General features: G+C 51.8%; 2 protein-coding genes across 2 annotated transcripts; both read left to right on the forward strand.

The window, feature by feature from the left end:
- The first annotated feature begins 2,461 nt into the window (after positions 1-2,461).
- Positions 2,462-15,478, forward strand: PSMD3 (proteasome 26S subunit, non-ATPase 3). The gene is made up of 12 exons (XM_052657457.1): positions 2,462-2,840; positions 4,713-4,903; positions 6,493-6,630; positions 7,863-7,999; positions 8,842-9,032; positions 9,194-9,297; positions 12,717-12,831; positions 12,969-13,088; positions 13,421-13,524; positions 13,758-13,913; positions 14,842-14,892; positions 15,019-15,478. The coding sequence occupies exons 1-12, from the start codon at positions 2,621-2,623 to the stop codon at positions 15,094-15,096; spliced, it is 1,605 nt and encodes a 534-aa protein (XP_052513417.1). The 5' UTR covers positions 2,462-2,620; the 3' UTR covers positions 15,097-15,478.
- A 7,069-nt stretch (positions 15,479-22,547) lies between these two features.
- On the forward strand, positions 22,548-24,013 carry CSF3 (colony stimulating factor 3). The gene is made up of 5 exons (XM_052658738.1): positions 22,548-22,581; positions 22,684-22,838; positions 23,221-23,328; positions 23,474-23,620; positions 23,849-24,013. Exons 1-5 carry the CDS (start codon positions 22,569-22,571, stop codon positions 24,011-24,013), a joined length of 588 nt encoding a protein of 195 aa, XP_052514698.1. The 5' UTR covers positions 22,548-22,568.
- Positions 24,014-24,581: the final 568 nt, after the last annotated feature.

The following is a 24,581-nucleotide window of genomic DNA, read 5'->3' on the forward strand; positions in this document are numbered from 1 at the left end:
TATTCTAATCCCAAAGAAAGGCAATGCCAAAGAATGCTCAAACTACCACACAATTGCACTCCTCTCACACGCTAGCAAAGTAATGCTCAAAATTCTCCAAGCCAGGTTTCAACAGCACGTGAACCATGAACTTCCAGGTGGTCAAGCTGGATTTAGAAAAGGTAGAGGAACCAGAGATCAAATTGCCAACATCTGTTGGATCATCAAAAAATCAAGAGAGGTCCAGAAAAACATCTATTTCTGCTTTATTGACTACGCCAAAGCCTTTGACTGTGTGGATCACAATAAACTGTGGAAAATTCTGAAAGAGATGGGAATACCAGACCACCTGACCTACCTCCTGAGAAATCTGTATGTGCAGGTCAAGAAGCAACAGTTAAAACTGGACATGGAACAACAGACTGGTTCCAAATCGGGAAAGGAGTATGTCAAGGCTGTATATTGTCACCCTGCTTATTTAATTTATATGCAGAGTACACCATGAAAAACGCTGGGCTGGATGAAGCACAAGCTGGAATCAAGATTGCAGGGAGAAATATCAATAACCTCAGATATGCAGATGACACCACCCTTATGGCAGAAAATGAAGAAGAACTAAAGAGCCTCTTGATGAAAGTGAAAGAGGAGAGTGAAAAAGTTGGTTTAAAACTAAACATTCAGAAAACTAAGAACATGGCATCTGGTCCCATCACTTTATGGCAAATAGATGGGGAAGCAATGGAAACAGTGACAGACTTTATTTTGAGGGGCTCCAAAATCACTGCAGATGGTGACTGCAGCCACGAAATTAAAAGACACTTGCTCCTTGGAAGAAAAGTTATGACCAACCTAGACAGCATATTAAAAAGCAGAGACATTACTTTGCCAGCAAAGGTCCATCTAGTCAAAGCTATGGTTTTTCCAGTAGTCATGTATGAATGTGAGAGTTGGACTATAAAGAAAGCTGAGCACGGAATTGATGCTTTTGAACTGTGGTATTGGAGAAGTCTCTTGAGAGTCCCTTGGACTGCAAGGAAATCCAACCAGTCCATCCTACAGGAAATCAGTCCTGAATATTCATTGGAAACTCCAATACTTTGGCCCCTGATGTGAAAAAGCGACTCATTTGAAAAGACCCTAATGTTGGGAAAGATTGAAGGCGGGAGGAGAAGGGGACACGACAGATGAGATGGTTGGATGACATCACTGACTCAATGGACATGAGTTTGAGTAAATTCCGGGAGTTGGTGATGGACAGGGAGGCCTGGTGTGCTGCAGTCCATGCGGTCGCAAGGAGTCGGACACGACTGAGCAACTGAACTGATTGACACTCCCCTATCCGCATTCCTCCGCTGCGGATTTTATGCTTTATTTTCAGCACTAGCTAAACACAGATGGGTTTGCCTTGTGGCTCAGCTGGTAAAGAATCCGCCTGCAATGCAGCAGGAAACCTGAGTTAGACCCCTGGATTGGGAAGATCCCCTGGAGAAGGGAAAGGCTACCCAATCCGGTGACTTTCACTTTTACTTTTCAAACTCTGAATCCCATAGGGTTCTCTGTCGTCTCCAGTACGGTTTTATTTCAAATCCAACAGAACTGATACTTTCCAATTGTGGTCCTCGAGGAGACTCTTGAGAATCCCTTGGACAGCAAGGAAATCAAACCAGTCAATCCTAAAGGAAATCAACCCTGACTATTCATTGGAAGGGCTGATGCTGAAGCTGAAGCTCCGATACTTTGGCCACCTGATGCCAGGAGCCCAATAACACGAAAAGACCCTGATGCTGGGAAAGATTGAGGGCACGATAAGGAGGCGACAGAGGATAAGATGTTTGGGTGTCATCATCGACTCAGTGGACATTTGTTGTTGCGCAGTTGCTCAGTCGTGTCCGAGTCTTTTTTCGACCCCATGGATAGCAGCACGCCAGGCAAACTCCGGGAGACTGCGATGAACAGGGAAGCCTGGCGTGCGGCAGTTCATGGAGTCGCAAAGAATCGGACAGACCAAGTGACTGAACAACATCCTAGCTCCACAGCCCTCCGCAGATTCTTTTCTTCTCTCGTGCCCGATGCACCGGGCTACGGTTGAGGACCAGCCTCGTGGCTCTCGAAAGTGAACCCTGCCGGGGGCAAACTGAGAGTTTAAGCATGAAACCCGCCCAGCAACTCACGGCGTCAAAACGCCCTGCGTTCCGGTAGGTCCTACCCACTCTTTGCTGGGTGGGGTGCTCCGCGGTAACCCAGCTGGAGCCTGAGGCGACCGCTTGTGGACCTCTTGTGGACATTCACGGAAGTACAATGTGAGAGAAGCAAGCAAGAAAATCAACACAGTGGAGCACTCTAAAACAAGCCTTACAGACTCAAAGAAGCTCCTCCCCGCTCCTTCCGTGGAGATCCGCCTCCATCATGCGTCTCGGTGGTTGACTTTTTCCCCCTTTGATGACTCGGCCATCGACCAGCCCGGCCTGTCGTTTCCCAGAAGGCCCAGCGCCGGGAAGGGGTTTGCAGCTGCTCCGTCATCGTGCGGCCCGACGCGAGCCCGCGCTCGTGTGCAGGCCCGGCTCGGTTCCTGGTCTCCGGTGCGAGGGTTTACGCGAGGCCCCGGCCTCGGTCCCCGGACTAGGCCGCGACCCCGGGCGCCATGAAGCAGGAGGGCTCGGCGCGGCGCCGCGGCGCGGACAAGGCGAAGCCGCCGCCCGGCGGAGGGGAACAAGAACCACCGCCGCCCCCGGCCCCCCAGGATGTGGAGATGAAAGAGGAGGCAGCGGCGGGTGGCGGATCAACCGGGGAGACCGCTGGCAAGACGGCGGCTGCGGCGGCTGAGCACTCCCAGCGAGAGCTGGACACCGTCACCTTGGAGGGTACGAGAGCTTGGGCCGGGGACGTGCCCTGATCACGGGTGACAGCACCCGATGATGTAGCCTCTCCTTGGGACTCCAGCGTAGCCTCCACCGCCGTGACTTGGGGTTTCCTTCGGATCACCCCCAAGTGCCTGCTCCCGCTACCCTGACACTCCCGACCGCAGCCCGGATAACTGAAGTCTCTCTAGACTCTGGACTCCTCCCTTCTCACACACCTTCCCTCCACGGGCAATTGCATCTAGAATTAGGTCTCACTGGGCCCCTAGACTCCCTCTTCTAAGTCCTCTCCTCTTACCCTATTCCATTTATATCTCATCAGACTGATTCTAGTGATCCCAATGCATGACCGATCTCTATAAAAACCAGTGTCTGTATTTATCTTTGAAGGGGGATAAGACTAACACAGAATACTGACTCCTGTGTTTTAAGAATGATTTCTGTTGTCTTAACCACCTTTAACAAACTCCGCTAAGAGAGCCCTTTCTGCTTAGTATCTTGCTTCCTCGTTGCTCTCTAATTGAACTGGCCAAACGATCCTATCTCGTTTTTCTCTCCCTTCAAACCCTTACTCCTGCTCTGTTTCTAAAGAGTTTAAACACATGATACACTTTCAACTTTTTAGTTGTCATTTGTTTGAGTTCCTGATACTCACCTCCCACCTAAACTATATGCCAGTTCCCCCATTTCTCTTTTCCTTGGTGCCTGTTCTGTTTCCATCCTCCTCTTGTTCCTCCAAGTTTATATTTCACTTTTCCAACTTAGAGCATTCTGTCCATATTTGGAGTGGGTAGAGTGAAGACTCCCCACTGTGACCCTGGTGCCATTTCCCACTTCTGGATCAAGTAGGATAGGACTATTCATTGGATTTTCTCTCTGCTTAACTACGTGAGAAACTAGCTCAAAAACATTGAAATAAGCAAAGTTATGCTCCTGGGTGGTGGTTTGAGGTTGTGATAATGTTGACTGCATCAGCTCCTATTCTAATACAAAGGAATACGAACACAAGGGAAACTGAGAAGCTACCAATTGATGGTACTCCCTTATTTCTGGACATTTGTTTCCATTTTCCTCCATTATAAATAGCTTTGCAGCCATCATCTCTGCGCACGTATTTGATCTGTTTCTATAATTACTCATTCAGTATAGATCCCTGAGTTGAAAGGATAAATATTTTTAAGGTCCTTGGTAGATATGTCCAGGAAAACTGTACTGATTTACATTATGCAAACAGAAATGTCCTGGTCACCCCTGTACTCTGTATGTTACCATTTTTCAAATACTGTTAGAATGGTTATTGAAAAATGTTTTCATCAGTGGTTATTTGAATACTAATGAAGCATTTTTCATGTCTGTTTGTCATTCCTCATATTGACCATTCATACTCATTTGTATTTATTTTAATCCTTTCTACAAGCTCTTTATTGAATATGCATCTCTGGCCACATTTGTTGCAGATACTTTTCTTTTGCTACAGTTATTAGAAGGATTTTGTTTGTTTGCTTTTTCTACGAAGTTCTTTCAGTCTTGTGTGTGTGTATGTGCGTGATTTCTCCCATTGTTCGCATTTGGAAAGTTTTCCTATTTGAAGATCTGCTAAATCCCCACGTGTTTTTGTTTTTCATTGTTTTTTTTTTTTCCTTTTTATGTCACTCTATACTTCTTCCCCAACCCAGCTTTGTTTTTCTGTGTCTCTTGGTTATGTCTTAAAATCAGCATATGGCATCCATAAGTATTGCTCAACCCTGTCAGAGCAAAAGAGGAGACTGGCCACATCCTGACATTTGTAAGAGGCTTCCTAAGACTGCTTGGCTGGAGTGGCGGAGGGGTAGGAGGAGTTGGAATTCACATTTTTCCTCCCCTGCTCCTCCACAGACATCAAGGAGCACGTGAAACAGCTGGAGAAGGCAGTGTCGGGCAAGGAGCCTCGGTTTGTGCTGCGGGCCCTACGGATGCTGCCTTCCACGTCCCGCCGCCTCAACCACTACGTTCTGTACAAGGCCGTGCACGGCTTCTTCACTTCCAACAATGCTACTCGAGACTTCCTGCTACCCTTCCTGGAAGAGGTGAGTGGAGTCAGGCCAGCACAGGAGTGTGGGCTTGGCTTGAGACACACAGAGACACACATTCCACCCTGGGTAGCTGTGTCCCATCCTGGAGACCTGTCTCATTACCTGCCACAGCAGAGACACGAAGCAAAGCAGCCCCTTTAAATAACTCATCTGCCCTCTTAACAGGGGGACCATCCTTCTGCCCTGTAGGGTCATTATTCTGAGTCAGAAAAAGGATCTGAGAATCAGGACCCTTCCAACTACATTCATTTCCCACCACTCCCAACATAGGGCCTGGGAGAAGGTTCTACCATCTCTCTGCCTCTGAAGCTTCACCATGGAGGATGTAGAGAACAGTGAAGGGACTTCCCCGGTGGCCCAGTGGTTAAGACTCCTTGCTTCCGCTGCAGGGGTTGTAGTTGGATCCTTGGACGGGGGACTAAGATTCCGCATGCCCTGCAGTGTGGCCCCACCCAAAAGAGAACCGTGGTTAAGAGCACAGGTTTTGGGAGAAGGTTGAGTTTTTAATCCCAGCTGTACCATTTGGTGTCTGACCTAACTTCCCTGGGCCTCGTCTGATGTATGTGATGAACAGCTCTGGGGGCACATTGTGGGGCAGTTGCTGAGGAAGACAGGGAAGGCTCTTAGAACAGTGTGTGGCACAGAGTGCATGTTGATGACGTTAGTTTGCTGGTGATGGTTGTCTGCATGCCAGGAGAAACCTCTCCTTTTCCTTTCTGACTGCAAAACTTCTCTTATCATTCATGGTACAGTTCAAGTCCTGCTGCTTCTTAAACTTCACTGGCCCTTCAGCTACCTTCATCTCCCTAAAATTCTGTATGCTTACAATCTGTTTCATAGATGTAAAACTCAGGAAATCCCCTGAGGTGGACAGTAAGACTTTACTGTCTGGGAAAGGGGAAAAGCACCCTCCCCCAGTCCTGCCTGGAATATTTTTTAACCTGTACATCTCTGAAGTCCCCCATCAAAATCATTTTTTGATCTGTTACACATTATTCCAGTTTTAGTGACTAGATCTGAAAATAAATATATATGTCAATTTCCCCCTAAATTTCTTTATTACCACCAAAAAAAAGTTTTTTTGTCTCATTATTCTTTTTTGGCCAAGCCACACAGCTTGCATAACTCAATTCCCCGACCAGGCGTTGAACCCAGGCCACAGCAGTGAAACCTAGAATCCCAGCCACTAGACCACCAGGGAACTCCCTGTCTCATTATTCTTGATCTCATCTCTAGAATTATATCACTTTATTAAACCCTGCCTGACAGAATTTGCAGTGGTTTCAGGTATGGTGGTTTAATCTCTAGTTAGATTGTAGGCTCTCTGAGGGGTCCTTACATCATCCTTTCTGTCCCCGTTCTCTTCTATAAGGATGTTATACCTCTGTAACTCTTTTCTGTATTGATTTTATCGCCAGCCTTTTTGACTCCCTTCAATATTTTTGTATCCCCAGCACCCAGAAAAATCTTGGCACACAGTGGGCACTTAGTAAATCTCTGTTGAAATAATAGTGAGTGCTTAAGAAATTCCTGGTGTGTTGATCTGACTGAGCTCTTCCACGGTAACTCACGTCCTCTCCTAGCCCATGGACACAGAAGCCGATTTACAGTTCCGTCCCCGAACAGGAAAAGCTGCGTCGGCTCCCCTCCTGCCTGAAGTGGAAGCCTACCTCCAGCTTCTCATGGTCATCTTCCTGATGAACAGCAAGCGCTACAAAGAGGTATCCAAGACCAGAGCGTGTGACTAACGCGCCCCAGGCAGTGCGTGGGGTTAGTGGGGGAGATCGCCTCTTGTGAAGAAATAGATCATCACTGGGTCATTCACTGCCCCCCAGACTCTTTCCCAGCGTGAGGATGCGCCCAGCCCCACATCCAAGGAAGACCCCTCAACTCCTGCTCCGGCTCTGGGAAAGGCCTGCCCATAGCCACCCTGCCTCTCTGTGGCACAGTCCCTGGGTGGGGGATGCTTTGGAAAGGGTAGATTTGGAGGCAGAAAGACCTGGCTTCAAATCCCATTTGTACCTTAGGCAAATTGATTTCTTCCAGCTGTGTGTAAAATAAGACGAGCTGCCATTCTTACAAGTTTATCATTAGTATTAAATAAAAATAATACATTTAAAAAATAACTTGGCACAATGACCTGCACAAAGTCAGCATTCCCTACATGTTAATAAATGGCAGCTCTTACTGTGGATCTGAAAGACTCCATTGTGGATACGACTCTTCCAGCACCGCCTCCAGCTGGGGCAGCTGCCCTGGCAGGCTCAGCTTCTCTCCCAGGGGCACACCCAGGAGGTGACAGGTCTTATGCCTCAGTCTTCTGTTTTATTTTTTCCTTGCTTTGCCACTGGTTGGTTTTTGTTTGATTGGTTGCTCTTTAGCTATAATTCACCGACTTGAAAGTCTAGATTTCGATGGCTTTTTTGTATATTCACAAGGTTGTACAACTGCCCTCCTGTCTAATTCCAGACAAGCTTAGTCACTACCCCACCAACCCCCACCGCCCCCCACAAAGAAAAATACCGTACCTGTTAGTAATCACACCTTGTTCTCCCCTCCCCACAGCCCAGTAATCTTTTAATACTTTGTGTCCCATGGATACTATGTGCCCTTTGTGTCTGACTTCTTTCTGTAGCTTAGGGTTTTCTAGGTTTATCCATGTTGTAGCGTGTATCTGTACTCTGTTCCTTTTTATGGAGGAGTACTATTTCATCACATGGATATACCACATTTTGTTTAACCATTGATTGGATGATAAGCACTTGGGCCGGTTCCACTTACTGGTTATTGTGAAAAATGTTGATATAAACATTCGTGTGCAAGCTTTTATGTGAACATACGTTTCCAGTTCTCTTGGACATATGCCTAGGAGGGGACTTGCTGGCTCATGTGATAGCTCCGTGTTTAAATTTTGAAGCACTGCCGCTTGACTCTCTTTTGGCTGCCTCCCCAGGCACAGAAGATTTCTGATGATCTGATGCAGAAAATCAGCACTCAGAACCGCCGGGCCTTGGACCTTGTGGCTGCCAAGTGTTACTATTATCACGCCCGGGTCTATGAGTTCCTGGATAAGCTGGATGTGGTGCGCAGGTACCGGTGGCCAGGGGTCTCGCTCGCAGGCCTCGGGGTCAGCAAAATGGTCAGGCGCTGCACAGAGCTGTGGACTTGCAGGGGGCCGAGGCCTGGGAGGCGCTAAGGGCCCAGCAGGAAGTGGGGGTGACGGCTAACACACCCTGAGCTGCGGGAGGGCTTGAGGGGCTGAGGCAGAGATGACCACTGGCTTGCTAAGTCCTGTCCCCCAGGCTCCTCCTCTCACCCACCTCTTCAGTGGGGCAGAGGTACCAGGGCAGTATAGCTGAGTCCCTTTGTTTTGCACCTGAAACTATCACAGCGTTGTTAATTGGCTGTGCTCCAATATAAAATAAAAGGTTTTTGTTTCTAAAAAAGGTATAAGGACAGGCTGGAAAGCCTTTCACTCCTCTGCTTGGAGCCTGCAGTGGCTCCCCATTCCCCTCAGGGAAAAGCCCTCCTGATAAAAGCTTTTGAGGCCTCATAGGGTCTGGGCCCCCCCGCTCCCCGATGCCTCGCTCTTCCACGGGCGCACACTTCCCTTGGCTGAGAGTGCCCTCCTCCCTGCATCCTTCAAGCCTGTGCTTAACTGTAACCTTCTCAGTGAGTCCTACCCTGACCGGTCTGTTTAAAGCCACAACTCCCTCCTGTCCTCCTGCGCCCCTATCGCACTTACCCTGATTTCTGCGTCACCCCCCACCCCCACCTTTTGTCAGGCCTCACGGTACACTTATTCATCATGAGAGTTGTCTGTCTCCCCCATCTGAGTGCGGGTCCTCTGTGCACCCACACTGGTGCGTTACTAGTTGACTATTCAGAGTTGTTACTTGAGGCCTTTGACCTCATCTCTTTCCTTCTTGAAGCTTCTTGCACGCTCGGCTCCGGACCGCCACACTGCGGCATGACACGGACGGGCAGGCCACACTGCTGAACCTCCTGCTGCGGAACTACCTGCACTACAGCCTGTACGACCAGGCCGAGAAGCTGGTGTCCAAGTCCGTGTTCCCCGAGCAGGCCAACAACAACGAGTGGGCAAGGTACCTCTACTACACAGGTGAGCAGGGCCCGCCCCAGCCAGGAGGCGTCTCAGGCTCACTCGGCACAAATTGGCTAAGAATGTGGTGCCCGTGGTGCCTAAGAGGCGCTCTGGTTTGTGGAGGACCAGGGTTTGGATAACGCTCTCATCTTGATCAGCTCTCGTCTTCTCACACCCAGGGCGCATCAAAGCCATCCAGCTGGAGTACTCAGAGGCCCGAAGAACAATGACCAACGCCCTTCGGAAGGCCCCTCAGCACACAGCTGTCGGCTTCAAACAGACGGTGAGCAGCAGCTCTCTCTCCCCTTTGACCCCCTTACTCATCTGATACCACATTAGTGCTGTTTCCCCATCTGAGGAGCCAGGAAGGCATCTTTACTTTGTCTTCGTACCCTAAAGGTGGCATCACATGTCTGTTTCCACATAACGTTGTTCAGGGCACCTTAGGCAGACACTGCCTGCGCCTCTGGCAGTATATATCCCGAGTCTTCTCCCTGGTAGGTAGGTTTTAAATATTCCTGACTCCCCGGAAGATCCTATAGTCTTTTCATGCAAGGGTCTTGTTTGTGTTGATTAGCTCTGGACTCCTTACCTGGTCCCTCAGGTGCCCCTTTGGGAGCAGTGGTGTCTGGCCAGGGAACCCAGGGCCCTCCTTAAGGTGACCGACTCAGGTGGAGGCAAACCTCGGCCACGTCAGAGCTGTCAGTCCCCAGGTATATTTCTTGAGTGCTGACCTTGATACTGGGCACTGTGAGGGATAGAAAAGAAGGATTAGAAATGGTATTCGCACTCAGAGATGGAATCAGAACACCTGAAGCAGAATGGCTTGAGGGCTGTGTAGAATCACAGAGCCTAGCAGCCAGAATTAGGACCCAGCTTTCCCAGCCACAGATGACTGCTCCCACACTCACACACAGGCACCTCCTAAGCCCTTGAAAGAGAGCATGAGGAGAGCCCTTGAAGGATGAGCATGTACACCGACGACCTCAGTTTGGTAGGAGCTTTGGTTTTAGTTCAGCAGTTCAGAGAAAGGCAAATTTAGTTGTGGTAAAATAAATCTTTAAACAGTTATATTTGATCTGGTTTTTGAAAGATAGGTTGAATTTTCATAGAAAGGGGTGGTTTTTCAGACACATAAGGTACATTGCAGAATGTAAGATTGCTTACAGTGTAGGACACACACTAAACCTTCTTCTAAAAATCAGTAAAAATGCACGTAATTGACATACAGGCTGTGGTGCACACCAAGGAGAGGTGTCATGGGGTAAAGCGGTGTTTTCAAACCAGATTTTGCTGTGGATGGATAAGGTTTCAGAGTTTTCTGTGGTAGACCCAGGTTGCAAGAAGGAGCAGAGGGAGCTGGAGTGAGGCCTTGCCCGTGGACTGTTGGTCAAGGAGCCAGGAAAGAGGTGGAAGGGCTGCTCGAGAGGTGAAGAAGCAGAGGTGGGAGAACTTCCCACCCAGAGAGGCTGAAGCAGATAGGTGATGAGCCAAGGCCTGGGAGGAGGTAGGAGGAATGGGCTGGAGAGCCCAGGTGGAGAGCTAGCTTTAAGTAAAAACAGGGCGGGTGAGAACGGGTAGAGACAGATGTGGAGTTTAACATGGCATCTGAAGCAGAGCACGCTGAAAGTGTGCCGTCCGTAATTGTTCCACGTTCTCGCCTTCGGGGAATCTCATTTGTTTTCACGGCTTAGCTCTCTCTGCCACAATGCATCACCGAAGTCCATTAATCTGTCTTAATCTGCCCGGGTTGCTGTAACAAGACTGGCTGGCTTAAACAGCAGAAATTCTATTTCTGGAGGTGAGAAGTCCGAATTCAGGATGTCAGTGTGGCCAGGTTGTTCTGGGAGCTTCTCTTTTGCTTGGAGTTGTCCATCTTCTGCCGTCTCCAAATGGTCTTCCTTCCGTGCATATCTGTATCTCTAGTTCTTCTTGTAAAGACCCCAATCATAATTGGATTAGGGCCCACTCACGTGACTTCATATTCCCTTCATAAACCTCTTTAAAGGTTCTAGCTCCAAATCCAGTCACATTCTGGGGTACTCAGGTTAGGACTTCACCATAAAAATCTGGGGGTTCCCAGTTCAGCCCATAATACAAGTTTTGAGCCCTCTCATAAACCCAGACCTGCAAATTCCACTTCTCAGCACACGTCTCCATTAAGATACTTGCTGCCTCCCCACATTCACCTTGTCCAGACCCGCCTGTGTGCCATTTATAATCCTCCTTGCTCTCCTCGTCTGCATAGAAGCCTTGGGTCATCTTGGACTTGTCCCCACCTTCCCTATCGCTGAGTCGTCTGTTGATTTGCCTGATGCCTTTGGTAGTCATCTCCTCTCTGATGGTGCCCGTGCCCTTGTTTGAGCCACTGACACTGCTGGTCACTATCCTCCCCTCTGCCAGCCCAGCTTCCCCTGGCTGACTCAGTGGAGGTCCTGGCTGGTCTGCCTGGTCCAGGAAGCTTGCATTTTTCCCATTTCCTACCCAGTAAAGTATTGTGAGTCTTGTGTATCTGGTAGTTCAGGTAGTAGTATTGTTATTACACCCATTCTAGGGAGGAGGAATCCAGAGACTCGACATTTCTAGCTAGCAAGTAAAGACTGGCATTCTGTCTCCGAGCTCAGAACTCAGCCTGGCACTCAGAACTGGGCGTCCCGAGACGTGCCCCAGGCATCTCTCCTGACAGACCCCCTCACCTCCTCAAGTACACTGGCCTCTTCTCCAGCCTGTCCCTTTGGCTGAATCATTCTCCCTCCTTTTTCTGCTTCATCAGATTTCTCAAGCTTGGGACTTCCCTCATGATCCAGTAGTTAAGACTTTGCTCTCCCAGTGCAGGGGGCACAGGTTCTGTCCCTGGTCAGGGAATTAAGATCCTGCATGCTGTAAGGTGTGGCCAAAGAAGTACCAGTCTGCCATTGCTTAAAAGAATCCTCAGAGCTCATGTTAATTTCTGCCATCACCATGGCTTTCCCCTCACTCATGGAGTACGCAGAGGGACAGAGTAGTGGTGAGCGAGGGGACCACCCCGGAAGGCGGGGCCCTCCCTGCCCAGCTGTGGGCACCATCACCCACCCCCATTTTTAACCCCTCGCCTCCTTTGTGACACTTGCTTGCCCGTGGTTTAGCTGTCTGGGCTCCTGTCCCTCCTGCTTGTGGGGGAAGTCGTCCCCTCCTCCCACAGTCTCCCTTGCAGGGTGCTGCAGCAGGAGGAGGGACCCGGTTTCCCAGGCAACCCTGTCCATCATACCCAGCTCATTCACCGAGGCTCTGCAGGCCCTTTCCTGTGCTTCTTCCTCTACCCAGATGACTAGCTTACATATGGTTCACCTCCGTAACCAGCATCTTTAGACTGGCTTGCATCCCATCCCCGAGGCCTCTGGGCCCTGCTTCCTCACTGGTTCTGAGCCATAGAACCTGCCCATCCAGCCTGTAATTTGGAGCTTTGCCATTTTGGAGCATTGTGCACTGATTGGCTAAGTGAAATGAAGCTGAGGGCCCGGTGTAGTCAAAGGGTCAGAGGCTCCCAGGGCCTGATCCCAAGGCAGAGCCTCGGTTCCACATGCAGCACAGCTTGAGGGTGTTTTCCTCTCTCATGGGCCCAGTCCAGTGCCGCCGTCCTTCTTTTCCTGTGTGTCTGGCTGAGTTGAAGTCCCCTTGGTTCTCTCTTCCCACCCTGTGGGCTCCCTGCCCACTGCCTTCCAGGTCCACAAGCTTCTGATTGTGGTGGAGTTGTTGCTGGGGGAGATCCCAGACCGGCTGCAGTTCCGTCAACCATCCCTCAAGCGCTCACTCATGCCCTACTTCCTTCTGACCCAGGGTAAGGCTGGTCCCCTCCCAGGGCGTGCCGCCCCCCAGCACTGTGTCCCCTCCCAGGGCGTGCCGCCCCCCAGCACTGTGTCCCCTCTGGTGTATGCGCCACGGGCAGCATCTGACCCACTCCTCTCCCCACCGCAGCTGTCAGGACAGGAAACCTAGCCAAGTTCAACCAGGTCCTGGATCAGTTTGGGGAGAAGTTCCAAGCAGATGGGACCTACACCCTCATTATCCGACTGCGGCACAACGTCATCAAGACAGGTGTGGGTCAGGCTTGAGAATCTGCCTTCCAGGGTGGGGGACGCAGGTTCAGTTCCTGGTCAGGGAACAAAGGTCCCACGTGCTGCGGGGCAGCTAAGCCCACACGCTGCAGTGAGAAGCCCTTGCGCTGTAACAAAGACCCAGTGCAGCCAAACTAGAAAAAAGAAAAGGTAACCTGATCACTTAAAAAAAAGACAGGTGTGGGTCAGGGTCTGAGGGAGCCTGGAAGCAGGACTGGGACTCGGCTTCTCTGGGGCTGGGACAGCGCTGTGGCTGCCCGGGCAGGTGAAGGGTCTGTGCCCAGCCTGTCTTCCCCGTGCCCCTCCTCCCAGGTGTGCGCATGATCAGCCTCTCCTATTCCCGCATCTCCTTGGCGGACATCGCCCAGAAGCTGCAGCTTGATAGCCCAGAGGATGCAGAGTTCATTGTCGCCAAGGTGGGCCTGGTTCGGGGGCCACAGACGCCGTGTTTCAGGCGCGGGGCGGGAGGGGGTTGACGGCTAAAGCGGCGGCATGCCCAGCTTACAGTGAAGCCAGGAAGTTGCCAGAGTGTCTGTGTGTGCACGAATGAATGTAGGAGAGATCAGCAAGGACAAAGAGATGAGACGGGATGTTCTCAGACTTAGAAGATGGACTTTCTGGTGACTTCTCCTCCCTTTGGGGCCTGCAGGCCATTCGAGATGGCGTCATTGAGGCCAGCATCAACCACGAGAAGGGCTACGTCCAGTCCAAGGAGATGATTGACATCTATTCCACCCGCGAGCCCCAGTTAGCCTTCCACCAGCGCATTTCTTTTTGCCTGGATATTCACAACATGTCTGTCAAGGTGAGGGGCCCTGAGCTGCAGAGCCAGCTGGGCAGCACGCTGCCACACCCACAGGCTCCTAGAGAAGACCGGCTTGGTTTGGGGCCCGGCTCCCAGTCTCTAAAGCACTGGAGGTCCAAGAGGGGCAAAGGACTTGGCTTGTGGGACCACAATGCCTCTGTGCACTTAAAGGGTCTGGTTGCCAGGGAGGATGAGACTGGGGTTTAGGGTGTGCGGTTCTGGATTTGGTTCCAAATTTGAGTCGTTTACCTTCTGTGAAGTCTCCATGTCTCCATCTGTGAGACTGATAGTGAGGTATTACCTGCCCTGCCTGCTTCACAGAGTTGTCGAGATTGGATGAAATCACTGTCTTGGGGCACTTAGCAAAGTTTGAATTGTGTAAAGGGTGGGACCACCATCTTGGTCCGCAAAAGGCTCCTAAGCCCTTGTGGGTCAGGTGCTGGTACTGTCGGACACTGTTTTTCCTGGTCTCTCCCCGCAGGAAACCAGGCGTATCACTTTGTCTGAAATCAGGCAAACGCTGTGCATGAAAGACCCTTTGTGACTGGTCCCCTGTGTCTCTAGCCTCACTCCCCAGGACTGCTCCCGTCAGCCCCTCCCCCCGCTTCTTCCCTCCTCCCAGCTGGCCCCACTGAGCTCCAGCCTAACCTCTCACACCTTGAATGTCTGCCTGGAATGCCCTTCCTTCCACTCCCATAGGCCATCCGTTCTTCCTCCTTCTCACTGCCAGTCCGCCTCCCTGCCTGACTGAGAGGGTTGGTCGTTTATCCCTCTGGATTTTCTTTTTAGTGTTTATCACGTGGTGTCACGGGTCATTAGTCACCATGCCCCAGCAGACTAAACTGAGGAGTGTCACCTGTCCGGTACATTTCCTAGCGCCCAGGTGCCTGCCTCCTCTTCACTCACTCCTCTCTCCATTGTGCTTCAGGCCATGAGGTTTCCTCCCAAATCCTACAACAAGGACTTGGAGTCTGCAGAGGTAAGCTGCTTTCTGCTTTGGGTGGAAGGGGAAGTTTCTGGAAAGCCTGGGTGGGTTGGGCTGGATGCAGACCAAGTGAGTGCCTGGCTGGTCCTCAGCCCCCCGCCCCCTGGCCCTCTTCCCCAGGAGCGGCGAGAGCGGGAGCAGCAGGACTTGGAGTTTGCCAAGGAGATGGCAGAAGATGACGACGACAGCTTCCCTTGAGCTGGGGGGCTGGGGAGGGGTGGGGTGAGTGGGGACTGGCTCTGTCTTTCCCCCATGGGGGTCCCCTGCCCAGGGAACTGGCTCCTCTTCCCACATGGGGCACACAGACTGCTATGTGCAGGGGGTGAGGGGTGCAGGGAGCCGGTCACCCTACCTCATCCCAGGGCCCCTCCTCAGCCAGTGACTTAGCACACGGGGGCAGGCGGGCGGGCGGGCAGCCTCCCCAGGGCAGGGTCCTGGCTAGTGGTGTGGGCAGCACGATGGGAGGGACTAGCCCTGTGCCCTCCTCCAGGGAGTAGGGCCCCGGAACTGGGACATGTGTTAGGCTGTATGTTTTTTGAAGCTTCAATTATGATTTTTAAACAATAAAAAGTTCTCCAAAGCTTCTTGTGTATCAGTTACTCTCTTTTGCCCTCACAGGTACAGTGTTACAGGCCCAGATTTTTCTCCTGGCCTGGGAGTGCCAGCCCCGGGCATGATCTGAGGACCTGATGCAGTTGTAGATGAGGAGGCGGCCAGGGGCTGGGTGAAGAGATTCTGATCTGGGGTCAGAAGGGCCTGGGTTTACTCTTTCGCATCTAACTGGCTCTCAAATAAGTGGGCAACTCTCTAAACCTCTCAGGCTCCTTTGCCAGATCTGTCAAATAAATTATTATACTCAGTGATCTCCTGGCTCTAAAATGAGGAATCTAGGCTTCCAATGGATCAAACAAAATGTGAGAGTCTGGCCCTCAGGTGAGATTCAATGAGGAGAGAAGGGTCTCCAGCAAGGCTGCACCATGTTGGAAGCAGGGTCCTGCCCAGCTGGCCCTTGAGAGGGGAGGATGGGCTCCTCCCTGAGGGCAGGGAGGAGTGGTCGGGCACGAGGGGGCTCCCTGTGGCCCCCAGCCCACCTGCTCTGGCAGCATATGGTGAGACAGTGGGCCTGCCCGGCTCTCCAAGGCTTCAGCCACTGCCAGTGGTGCGCCCCTCGTTGGGTCATTTGCCATATTCATGTTCTCGGGCTGGCACCTGGGACATACACGTGCCATACCTTCCTGCCAGCTCTGTCATCTGAGCAGTGCCTCATGGGTTTCTCCCTCTCAGCTGCATTCCCTCTCTTATTGGTCTCTTCCTTTCCACCTTGCTGATTTCTTTTTCTTTTTATATATATATTTATTTGGCTGTACTGGGCTTCCCAGGTGGCGCTAGTGGTAAAGAACCCATCTGCTAATGCAGGTTAGACATAAGACATACCAGTTCAATCCCTTTGTCTGGAAGATCTGGAGAAGGGAATAGCAATCTGCTCCAGTATTCTTGCCTGGAGAACCCCATGGACAGAGGAACCTGGCAGACTACATACATACAGTTCATGGGGTCACGCAGAGACACAACTGAAGCAACTTAGCATGGCTCGGGTCTCAATTGGTGCACACAGGATCTTCGATCTTCACTGCAGCTGTAGGATCTGTCTTTTTAGTTGCAACATGCGGGATCTTCAGTCTCAGCATGCCAACTCTTAGTTGCAGTGTGTGGGATCTAGTTCCCTGACCAGAGATCGAACCCAGGCCCCCTGTATTGGGAGTAGGAAGTCTTAGCCACTGGACCACCAAGGAAGTCCCTCCACCTTGCTGATTTCTACACGTCTTCTGGACATCCTGCCTCTTAGTGATTCAACTTCCCAGCTTCTGAACCACTCACTTATTGATAATGGAATTCTTCTCTTAGGAGGTCGTTTGTATGAAAGCCTTATCTTTCCAACTAGATTGCAGATTCTTAGAGAACTTGAGGCGTATCTGTCCCTCCAGGACTGCCCAGTGCCTAGCACACTGAGTTGAATAAAATCTTGTTTGTTAGGCAAGGTCCGCTGTGTATTCCCAGGTGGTAGTCGTGGTAAAGAACCTGTCGGCCAACGCAAGAGACAAACGCAGGTTCAAGCCCTAGGTCGGAAAGACCCCTGGAGAAGGGCATGACAACCCACTCCAACATTCTTGCCTGGACAGAGGAACCTGGCGGGCTACAGTCCATACAATAGGGTCGCAGAGAGTCGAACATGACTGAAGCAACTCAGCAGGCATGCACTGCGTTTTCATCTGTGGATAGCCCTAATTCCATTAAAGGCATGTTTTAGACTGGCCTTGCTTTAGTTCCTTGCATCCAAACTTTATTTTCTTTTTAAGGATTCAATCTTTTCCTCATTTTATAGGTCAATTCAAAAATCTAACAGATCTTTAATTCCCTTCCAGGAAGGATGAGGACTGATGGTGAGCACCACCCCCACACCCTTCCAGGGTGTGAGGGCAGGCTTAGGTGGGCCTTGAACCCTGGCCTGTGTGATGCCAAGTGAGGGTCCCGTTCTGTGGGGTGTGTGCAGCCTTCCAGTCTCAGCCTGTGGCTCTGTTTTCTTGCTGGTTGGTTGGTTTTTGTCCTCACATTGCTGTCCTTCTGGCCCTTGACCACTTTGCCTGACCTTTAAAATGACTTTCTGGGGCTTCCCTGGTGGCTCAGTGGTAAAGAATCCACCTACCAGTGCAGGAGACACGGGTTCTATCCCTCACCTGGAAAGATCCCACGTGCTGCAGAGCAGCTAAGCCCATGTGCCACAACTGCTGAGGCTTTGCCCAGGGCTCAGAGCCCCAACTACTGAAGCCCACGCGCCCTGGGGCTCACGCTTCACAAGAGAAGCCACCACAATAAGAAGCGCTTGCGACGCAGCAAGAGAGTAGCCGCAGCTCACCGCAGAGAAAAGCCACACAGCAACGGAGACCCAGCACAGCCAAAAATAAATAAATGAAATGACTCTTTCTGAGTGTGTGATAATTAGTTGTAATTATTATTATTCAAAATGACAGATCTTGAAGTCACCACCAGCCCAAAGTGCCCCAGACCCTTTCCTGGTTGGTAATGGATCAGAGTGTATCAGTGCTGTTCACAGAGGTGGGGTTATTTGTCATGATTTCCTGGTTCTCACCCGCCTTGAGTCTGTGGACCATTTTTCTGTCTGCTCAGTATCTGGAAGTTTCTTGTAATCCATCCTCCTTGGCTTGGCTTCCTTTTCCTGGAGAAATTCAGTGTTATTTTTATGCTTGGAGAGTTCACTGTGTTCTCTACCTTCCAGTCTTTTTTTTTTTTAGTTAGAAAACTACAGAGAAGTACAAAGAATAACAAAAGTTTAAAGCCCATCTTTAAAGGTAAGTTTAAAGCCCATCTTTCCCTCAAGACAGCCACTCTGCTAAATTCAATGGCTAGCCTTCCAGTTTACACTTTTCTACTTTTACTACAACATACAGTATTGTCTTGAGTTTTTAAATCTCTGCAAATGATGTATCATCTGAAAGTAAGTTCCTTTCACTCAATATGGGTTTTGAGGTCTAATCATCTTTAAACCCACACCCAGCACTGTTCCAAGGACTGAGAATACAACTGAATAAAACAAACTCCTTTCCTTGTGGCTTTTTATTCTGGAAGGGTGGGGAGGCACACGTGGTATGAATAGGCCATGATTTATTAATTTACTGGTGGCCACTGGCTTACTGTTACAAACAACATTCCAGAGGACATTTCTGTGTGTCCCTTTGTACATGTGTCCTGTGGACATAGTTTGCAAACTGTTCTTAAAGGCTCTGACAGTACGTTTTTTAGATTTGTGAGCCATATCCGCAGTCACAACTATTCACTTCTGTCCTTCTTGAAAGGGGACTTGCATAAACAATATGTAAACAAATTATTTATTTTTGGCTGTGCTGGGTCTTCACTGCTGAGTGGGCTTTCTCTACTTGCAGCGAGCAGGGCTGCCCTCCAGGTGCTGAAGCCTCTCGCTGCGGTGGCTGCTCTGGTCTTGAGTACAAGCTCTAGGTGTATAGGCTTCAGTAGTTGCCGTGTGGGCTCAGCAGTCATTGCCTGTGGGCTCTAGAGCCCAGACTCAGTAGTCGTGGCACCCAGGCTTAGTCGCCCTGTGACCTGTGGGATCTTCCCAGGCCAGTGATTGAATCCGTGTTCCCTGCATTGGCAAGCAGATTCTTAACCACTGGACCACCAGGGAAGTCCTAAACAAATTATTTATGAACACTGGCTTGTTGTGATTTTTACATGTGATAAAATATTCTTTTTTTTTTTTTTCCAGTCATTTCAAAAAATGTAACACTCATTCTCAACTTGGGGTGTACATATCTCAGCCCACAGGCCAAGTCTGCAGCAAAGGCATTACTCCAGAGCCTGTATAAAGACACTCTGGGGCTTCCCTGGCAGTTCAGTGGTTAGGACTCAGGGCATCCACGGCTGGGGCACAGGTTTGATCCCTAGTTGCGGAACTAAGATCCCCATGTGATGCGTGTCGTGGCCAAAAATAAAGGGGGGTGGGGGGTGGGATGTGCTCCAAGCCCAGTTCCAGATGAAAACAGGAAGTGTGAGTGGAAGCTACCCACCCGCTCTGGCTATTGAGAAATAATTAGGAAAGCCCTGAGGAAGCTGGAAGGATGAACAACAGCTAGGGGTCTCTGGGGCCAGGCCCTTTGAGAGACGGTTTCAGTCTGGCCCAGCCTACATGTATCAGAACCAGTAACTTTCTCTCTGCCTGGTCTTTATTCTCTCACGGGCGGGGCTGAAACCTGGGCTGAGCTGTCATCCAAGAAGTGCATCTCTCTGAATAGGAAGACAGTGTAATGAGAATGACGGGGGCTCAGGAAGGGCGGCCACAAATCCTGCCCGCAGTTTGTTCTGTGATCTTGGGCTTTTCCCTGCTCTGAAGCCAACCCTTGTCTATCATGGAGATTCTGCACACTCGGTTATAGGATGAAAGACGAAAGTGTAATGGAAGGTGCCTGGCATATAAGAGGTGCCCTCTAATTGTCAGCCAGCATTCACCCAGATTCTCTCTGTATGGGATGGAGGCCAGAACACCTCCCTGGCCAGACAGTCCCACTTTCTCTGGAAGCAGCTCACCCCATCCTTCAACACCTCCGGTAGTCAGAACACTCTCTTCTTGAGCTGAAAATTGACTGGCCGTGGCTTCCACTCCCTATCCCACTTCTGGTCCCTGAAACCACACAACAACCCTCTCCTCTTTGCCAGACAAAACTGCCAGTTTGTGGACATGTCCTGGTGGTCCAGGGGTTAAGACTCTGTGTTTCCACTGAAGGGGACACAGGTTCGATCCCTGGTCTGGGAACTAAGGTGCCACAAGGAGTAGCCCCTTCACCAAAAAAAGTTTGTGTTTTTTTTTAACTCTGCTTTTTTCAAATCAACATCGTGAGTCCTTTCATCATTCTGGCCACCCTTGTTAGAATCAGCATTTTCTGAGCCAAACATCTGACACACCTGCACTGTAAGTGAAAATTAAAGTTTGGGTCCAGAGCTGGCCTGGTCCCAGGTGAGGAAGGCGGAACACAGAGACTTGATAGTTAAGAGCTGAAGACTCTGGCACAGGGCAGACCTTGGCTCTGCTATTTTGGGACAAGTCATTTAACCTCTTCAAGATCAAATTCATCTTCTGTAAAGGGGGAGATCTTTCTGGTAATTTTGTGATAAGGCTTATTAAAAGAGTGCATTTGCCAATGTGCAGGAAGTGTTCCTTGGACTGCAAGGAAATCAAACCAGTCAATCCTAAAGGAAATCAACCCTGAATATTCATTGGGGGGACTGGTGCTGATGCTCCAATACTTTGGCTATCTGATGCAAAGAGCTGCCTTATTGGAAAAGACCCTGATGCTGAAAACACTGGAGGCAGGAGAAGAGGGTGCCAGAGGATGAGATGGTTGGATGGCAGCACGGACTCAATGCCCAAGAATTTAAGCTTCGGGAGACTGCAGAGGACAGGGAAGCGTGGTGTGCTGCAGTCCGTGGGGTTGCAAAGAGTCGGACAAGATCTAGCGACTGAACAACAACGGGGAGTGCCCAACACATTATCTGGGGTGGGCTGTGCACTCTGGAGGTTAAGGCGAGGGAGAGAAGGCATGATTGTGAGAACTCTTGCCCTGACTCCCAACAGTTCTGTTAAATTCACCCTTCTCTTCCCATGAAGGTGGGCATAGAACTGGGCTTAATCAGTGTCCTGGCCTAAGGTAGAGTCAGGGCCAGGGCTGTCCAGCAGGGCCAGGGCTGTCCAGCATGGCCAGGACCAGAGGCAGGACATGAATTGATTCATAGTTGTTGGCCCTGCCAGCTGTGACCACCAGAGGGCACCCCCACCCCAGAGATGGCCTGGACCAGTTAGACACACCCACTCCTCTTCCCAAGACTGTTAAGGCACCTGGTGGGGTTAACTGGGAGAGAAAGTGACAGTCTCAGATGCAGTCGGCCGCACTGCCCCAGGCAGGCCCCATGGCCTATGGAAAACGCTCAGACTGGAGGCAGAGGTCTGGGTTATAACTCTTAACTCTGCTACCCATGACCTTGGGCGAGCCTCTTCATTCACTGACCCAGTTCACAGTGTTGGAACAGACGCCTAAAGTTCTCCCAGCCTGGACAGCGCGTGGTTCTTGGGTTGGAGGCCAGGTGGTTTCTTCTTTCTCACCCCATCCCTTCTCCCCTCAGGGCAGCACACACTCGCCCGCTGGCAGTGAACCCCGCCAGGGAAGCCACCTGTCCCAGACCCTCAACTCCAAAGTGCTGAGGTACTGGCCGGGGGTGGGGGTAGGGGGTGGTCAGTGCAAGAGGAGGAGGAGGGACAAGGTCAGGTGACCCAAGAGCCTCGAAGGGTCTTGCTTCATCCGGGACAGACATCCGGTTTCCTCTGGTCTCTGCCAGGATTCCGGGGGCAAAGGGATGAGTCATGGGGGGATTGGGGAGTTCCCAGCTAATCGGTTCAGGATGGAGACCGGGAGGATGCCCATCAGAGTGTGGGGTGGGGACAGGCAGCCAGACCCCAACGTCCCTACCTCAGGCCTCTGGCCCCTCAAGAGGGCAATCAGAGAGGCGATCTCTTATCGCCTGGGACCTGGGGGGACAGAAATGAGGAAACTAGCTTCTTCCTTCTCCAAATTGGGGGCCTAGGGAGCAGGTGGCTTAAGGATCCCAAGAGAGTGGCTAATGCGGCTGACCCAGGAGATATGCCAGGGGCGGGAGGGACGGAGGAGGGCCCCAGGCCTGCCTCTCCTTGAGGTTCAACCAGACTCCAGCCTCCCGGCCTTTTATCATTAGCTCAGTTTGGTTCAGAGGTTTAGTTCAAACACTCTGGGGCAATTCAGACCTGGGTGGGGCTGAGGGGAGGAAGGGAGTTTGAGGGGGGCAAGACGTCAAAGAAGAATCAGAGATTCCACAATTTCACAAAACTTTCGCAAACACTTTTTTTTGGTCCCAACCCCCCTGCATTGTCCTGGACAACAAATTTGCATAAAACTTGGGAAGCTATTACTAAGCGTTAGTCGCAGCACCAGGTAATTTCCTCCCAGGCCTCCATGGGCTTGAGTATAAAGGCCCCCGGAGCTGGTCCCTGACAGAACCCAGAACCTACAGCCCCACCCAGACCCTTGGCTGAGCCTTCTGCCCAGAGCCCCATGAAGCTGATGGGTGAGTGTCTGGGTCCTGGGAGGGGAGAGCTGTGGCAGCGGGCAGGGGTGCCTAGGCTTCCAGAAAGGTCTGCACTTCTCCTGAGCCCCCGTCTGCTCCCAGCCCTGCAGCTGCTCCTCTGGCACAGCGCGCTCTGGACGGTGCACGAAGCCACCCCCCTTGGCCCTGCCCGTTCCCTGCCCCAGAGCTTCCTGCTCAAGTGCTTAGAGCAAGTGAGGAAAATCCAGGCTGATGGCGCCGAGCTGCAGGAGAGGCTGGTGAGTGAGGGAGGCCAGCGTGGGGACAGGGAGGGGACAGGTGCTGCAGCAGGGCAGGGAGGGAAGGGGGCGCGGGGGGGAGCTGAGGGAGAGAGCAGGGCTAAAGGGCAGCGTGGGAAAGGGCAGCAGGAAGGGACGCACGGGGAGAGGAGACACTGGGGGAAAAGGAGAATCAGGAGAGGCCCAGCCCGGAGGGCGGCTGGCGAGGAACTGGGGGAAGAGCCTCTAGTGCTGGGAAGGGTTGGCTGGGAGCTTGGATGGAAGAAGGGGGCTGAGAAGCCTGGCAGGACGGGTGGGGAGGCGGAGATGTGGGGGTGGAGAGGTGGGGGCGCTCGGGGAGGAGGAGGAGCTGGCCCCTCACCCAGCATCCCTCCCACCGCAGTGTGCCACCCACAAGCTGTGCCACCCGGAGGAGCTGGTACTGCTCAGGCACTCTCTGGGCATCCCCCAGGCTCCCCTAAGCAGCTGCTCCAGCCAGTCCCTGCAGCTGGTGAGTGTCCCGAGGGGAGAAGGGAGATGAGGGGGCGGAAGGGTAGGCTGACCTGGAAGGCTCCCCAGTTCTCTAGGCTCCACGCAGGGGCCCTGAGGGGAGCATCCCAGGCGGCGTCCCCTGACTCTCCCACCCGACCCCCCAGACGAGCTGCCTAGACCAACTGCACGGCGGCCTCTTTCTCTACCGGGGCCTCCTGCAGGCCCTGGCGGGCGTCTCCCCAGAGTTGGCTCCCACCTTGGACACACTGCAGCTGGACGTCACCGACTTTGCCACCAACATCTGGCTGCAGGTGAGTCTCGTTGGGAGCAGCAAGCTTTAAGGGCCAGAACCGAGCTGGTCCCCAAAGGTAGTGCTGCAAGCCTGGGGCCCTGGAGTTCTCTAGGACAGAGCCAAGTCCCTGGACCTGGTTCTTGTCCTGGCTCCACCGTGAACCCTGGATCCTCCACAGCCCATCAGCCCCCGGCCTTCCCTCCCTGTGCCAACTTGCCCTGACTGCTGACCTCATCTTCCCCCACAGATGGAGGACCTGGGGGTGGCCCCCGCTGTGCAGCCCACCCAGGGCACCATGCCGACCTTCACGTCGGCCTTCCAGCGCCGAGCAGGAGGAGTCCTGGTTGCTTCCCAGCTGCAGCGTTTCCTGGGGCTGGCATACCGTGGCCTGCGCTACCTTGCCGAGCCCTGAGCACAGCTCTTCCCCTCTTGTGTATTTATCTCTGTATTTAATATTTATGCTTATTTAAACCTAATATTTAAAGACAGGGAAGCACAGAAAGGAGCCCCAGGCTCCTGGGTCCTTCCTTCCACCTCCATGTGGGGAAAACTCCCCGTCTTGTGTACTGGGACTGGGAGGGAGTTGGTAAATACCAAGTATTACTTCTTGTAGCTGCTCCAGGTCTGGCTCCGCGGTGGGTTCTGGGGAAAGCTGCAGTGAACCCCTACCCTGAGGGTGCCCTCCTCGGGGCCCTTGGAAGCATCGGGAAGTCTCCCAGGTGGGAGACGAGACAGCCCTGTTTAATATTTAAACAGCAGTGTTCCCCGACTGGGTCCTTGCCCCCTGGCTCCAGCCCTGCATTCGGGCATGAAGCCCAGCAGAGGCAGCTGGAGTGGGATGCTTGACCCTGGGGTCCCATGAATTTGCTGGGGAAACTTCTTTTTAAGACTTTTTTCAGGCACATTTTGACTCCTCGTGTGGGGAGCCCAGGCATCAGTGACGCCTCTTGTTTTTCTGGATGCGCTATAGACGCCATGAG

The sequence above is a fragment of the Budorcas taxicolor genome, chromosome 19 (assembly GCF_023091745.1).
Source record: "Budorcas taxicolor isolate Tak-1 chromosome 19, Takin1.1, whole genome shotgun sequence".
NCBI classification, from domain to species: Eukaryota; Metazoa; Chordata; class Mammalia; order Artiodactyla; family Bovidae; genus Budorcas; species Budorcas taxicolor.

Excerpts from the sequence above, each read along its gene's own strand:
- PSMD3 (XM_052657457.1), top strand. The coding sequence starts at position 2,621 with ATGAAGCAGGAGGGCTCGGCGCGGCGCCGCGGCGCGGACAAGGCGAAG. Across the intron at positions 13,914-14,841 it reads TTCACAACATGTCTGTCAAG|GCCATGAGGTTTCCTCCCAA; the intron begins GTGAGGGGCCCT and ends ATTGTGCTTCAG. Across the intron at positions 14,893-15,018 it reads AGGACTTGGAGTCTGCAGAG|GAGCGGCGAGAGCGGGAGCA; the intron begins GTAAGCTGCTTT and ends CCTCTTCCCCAG.
- CSF3 (XM_052658738.1), top strand. Across the intron at positions 22,839-23,220 it reads CCGAGCTGCAGGAGAGGCTG|TGTGCCACCCACAAGCTGTG; the intron begins GTGAGTGAGGGA and ends CTCCCACCGCAG. Across the intron at positions 23,329-23,473 it reads CCAGCCAGTCCCTGCAGCTG|ACGAGCTGCCTAGACCAACT; the intron begins GTGAGTGTCCCG and ends CCGACCCCCCAG.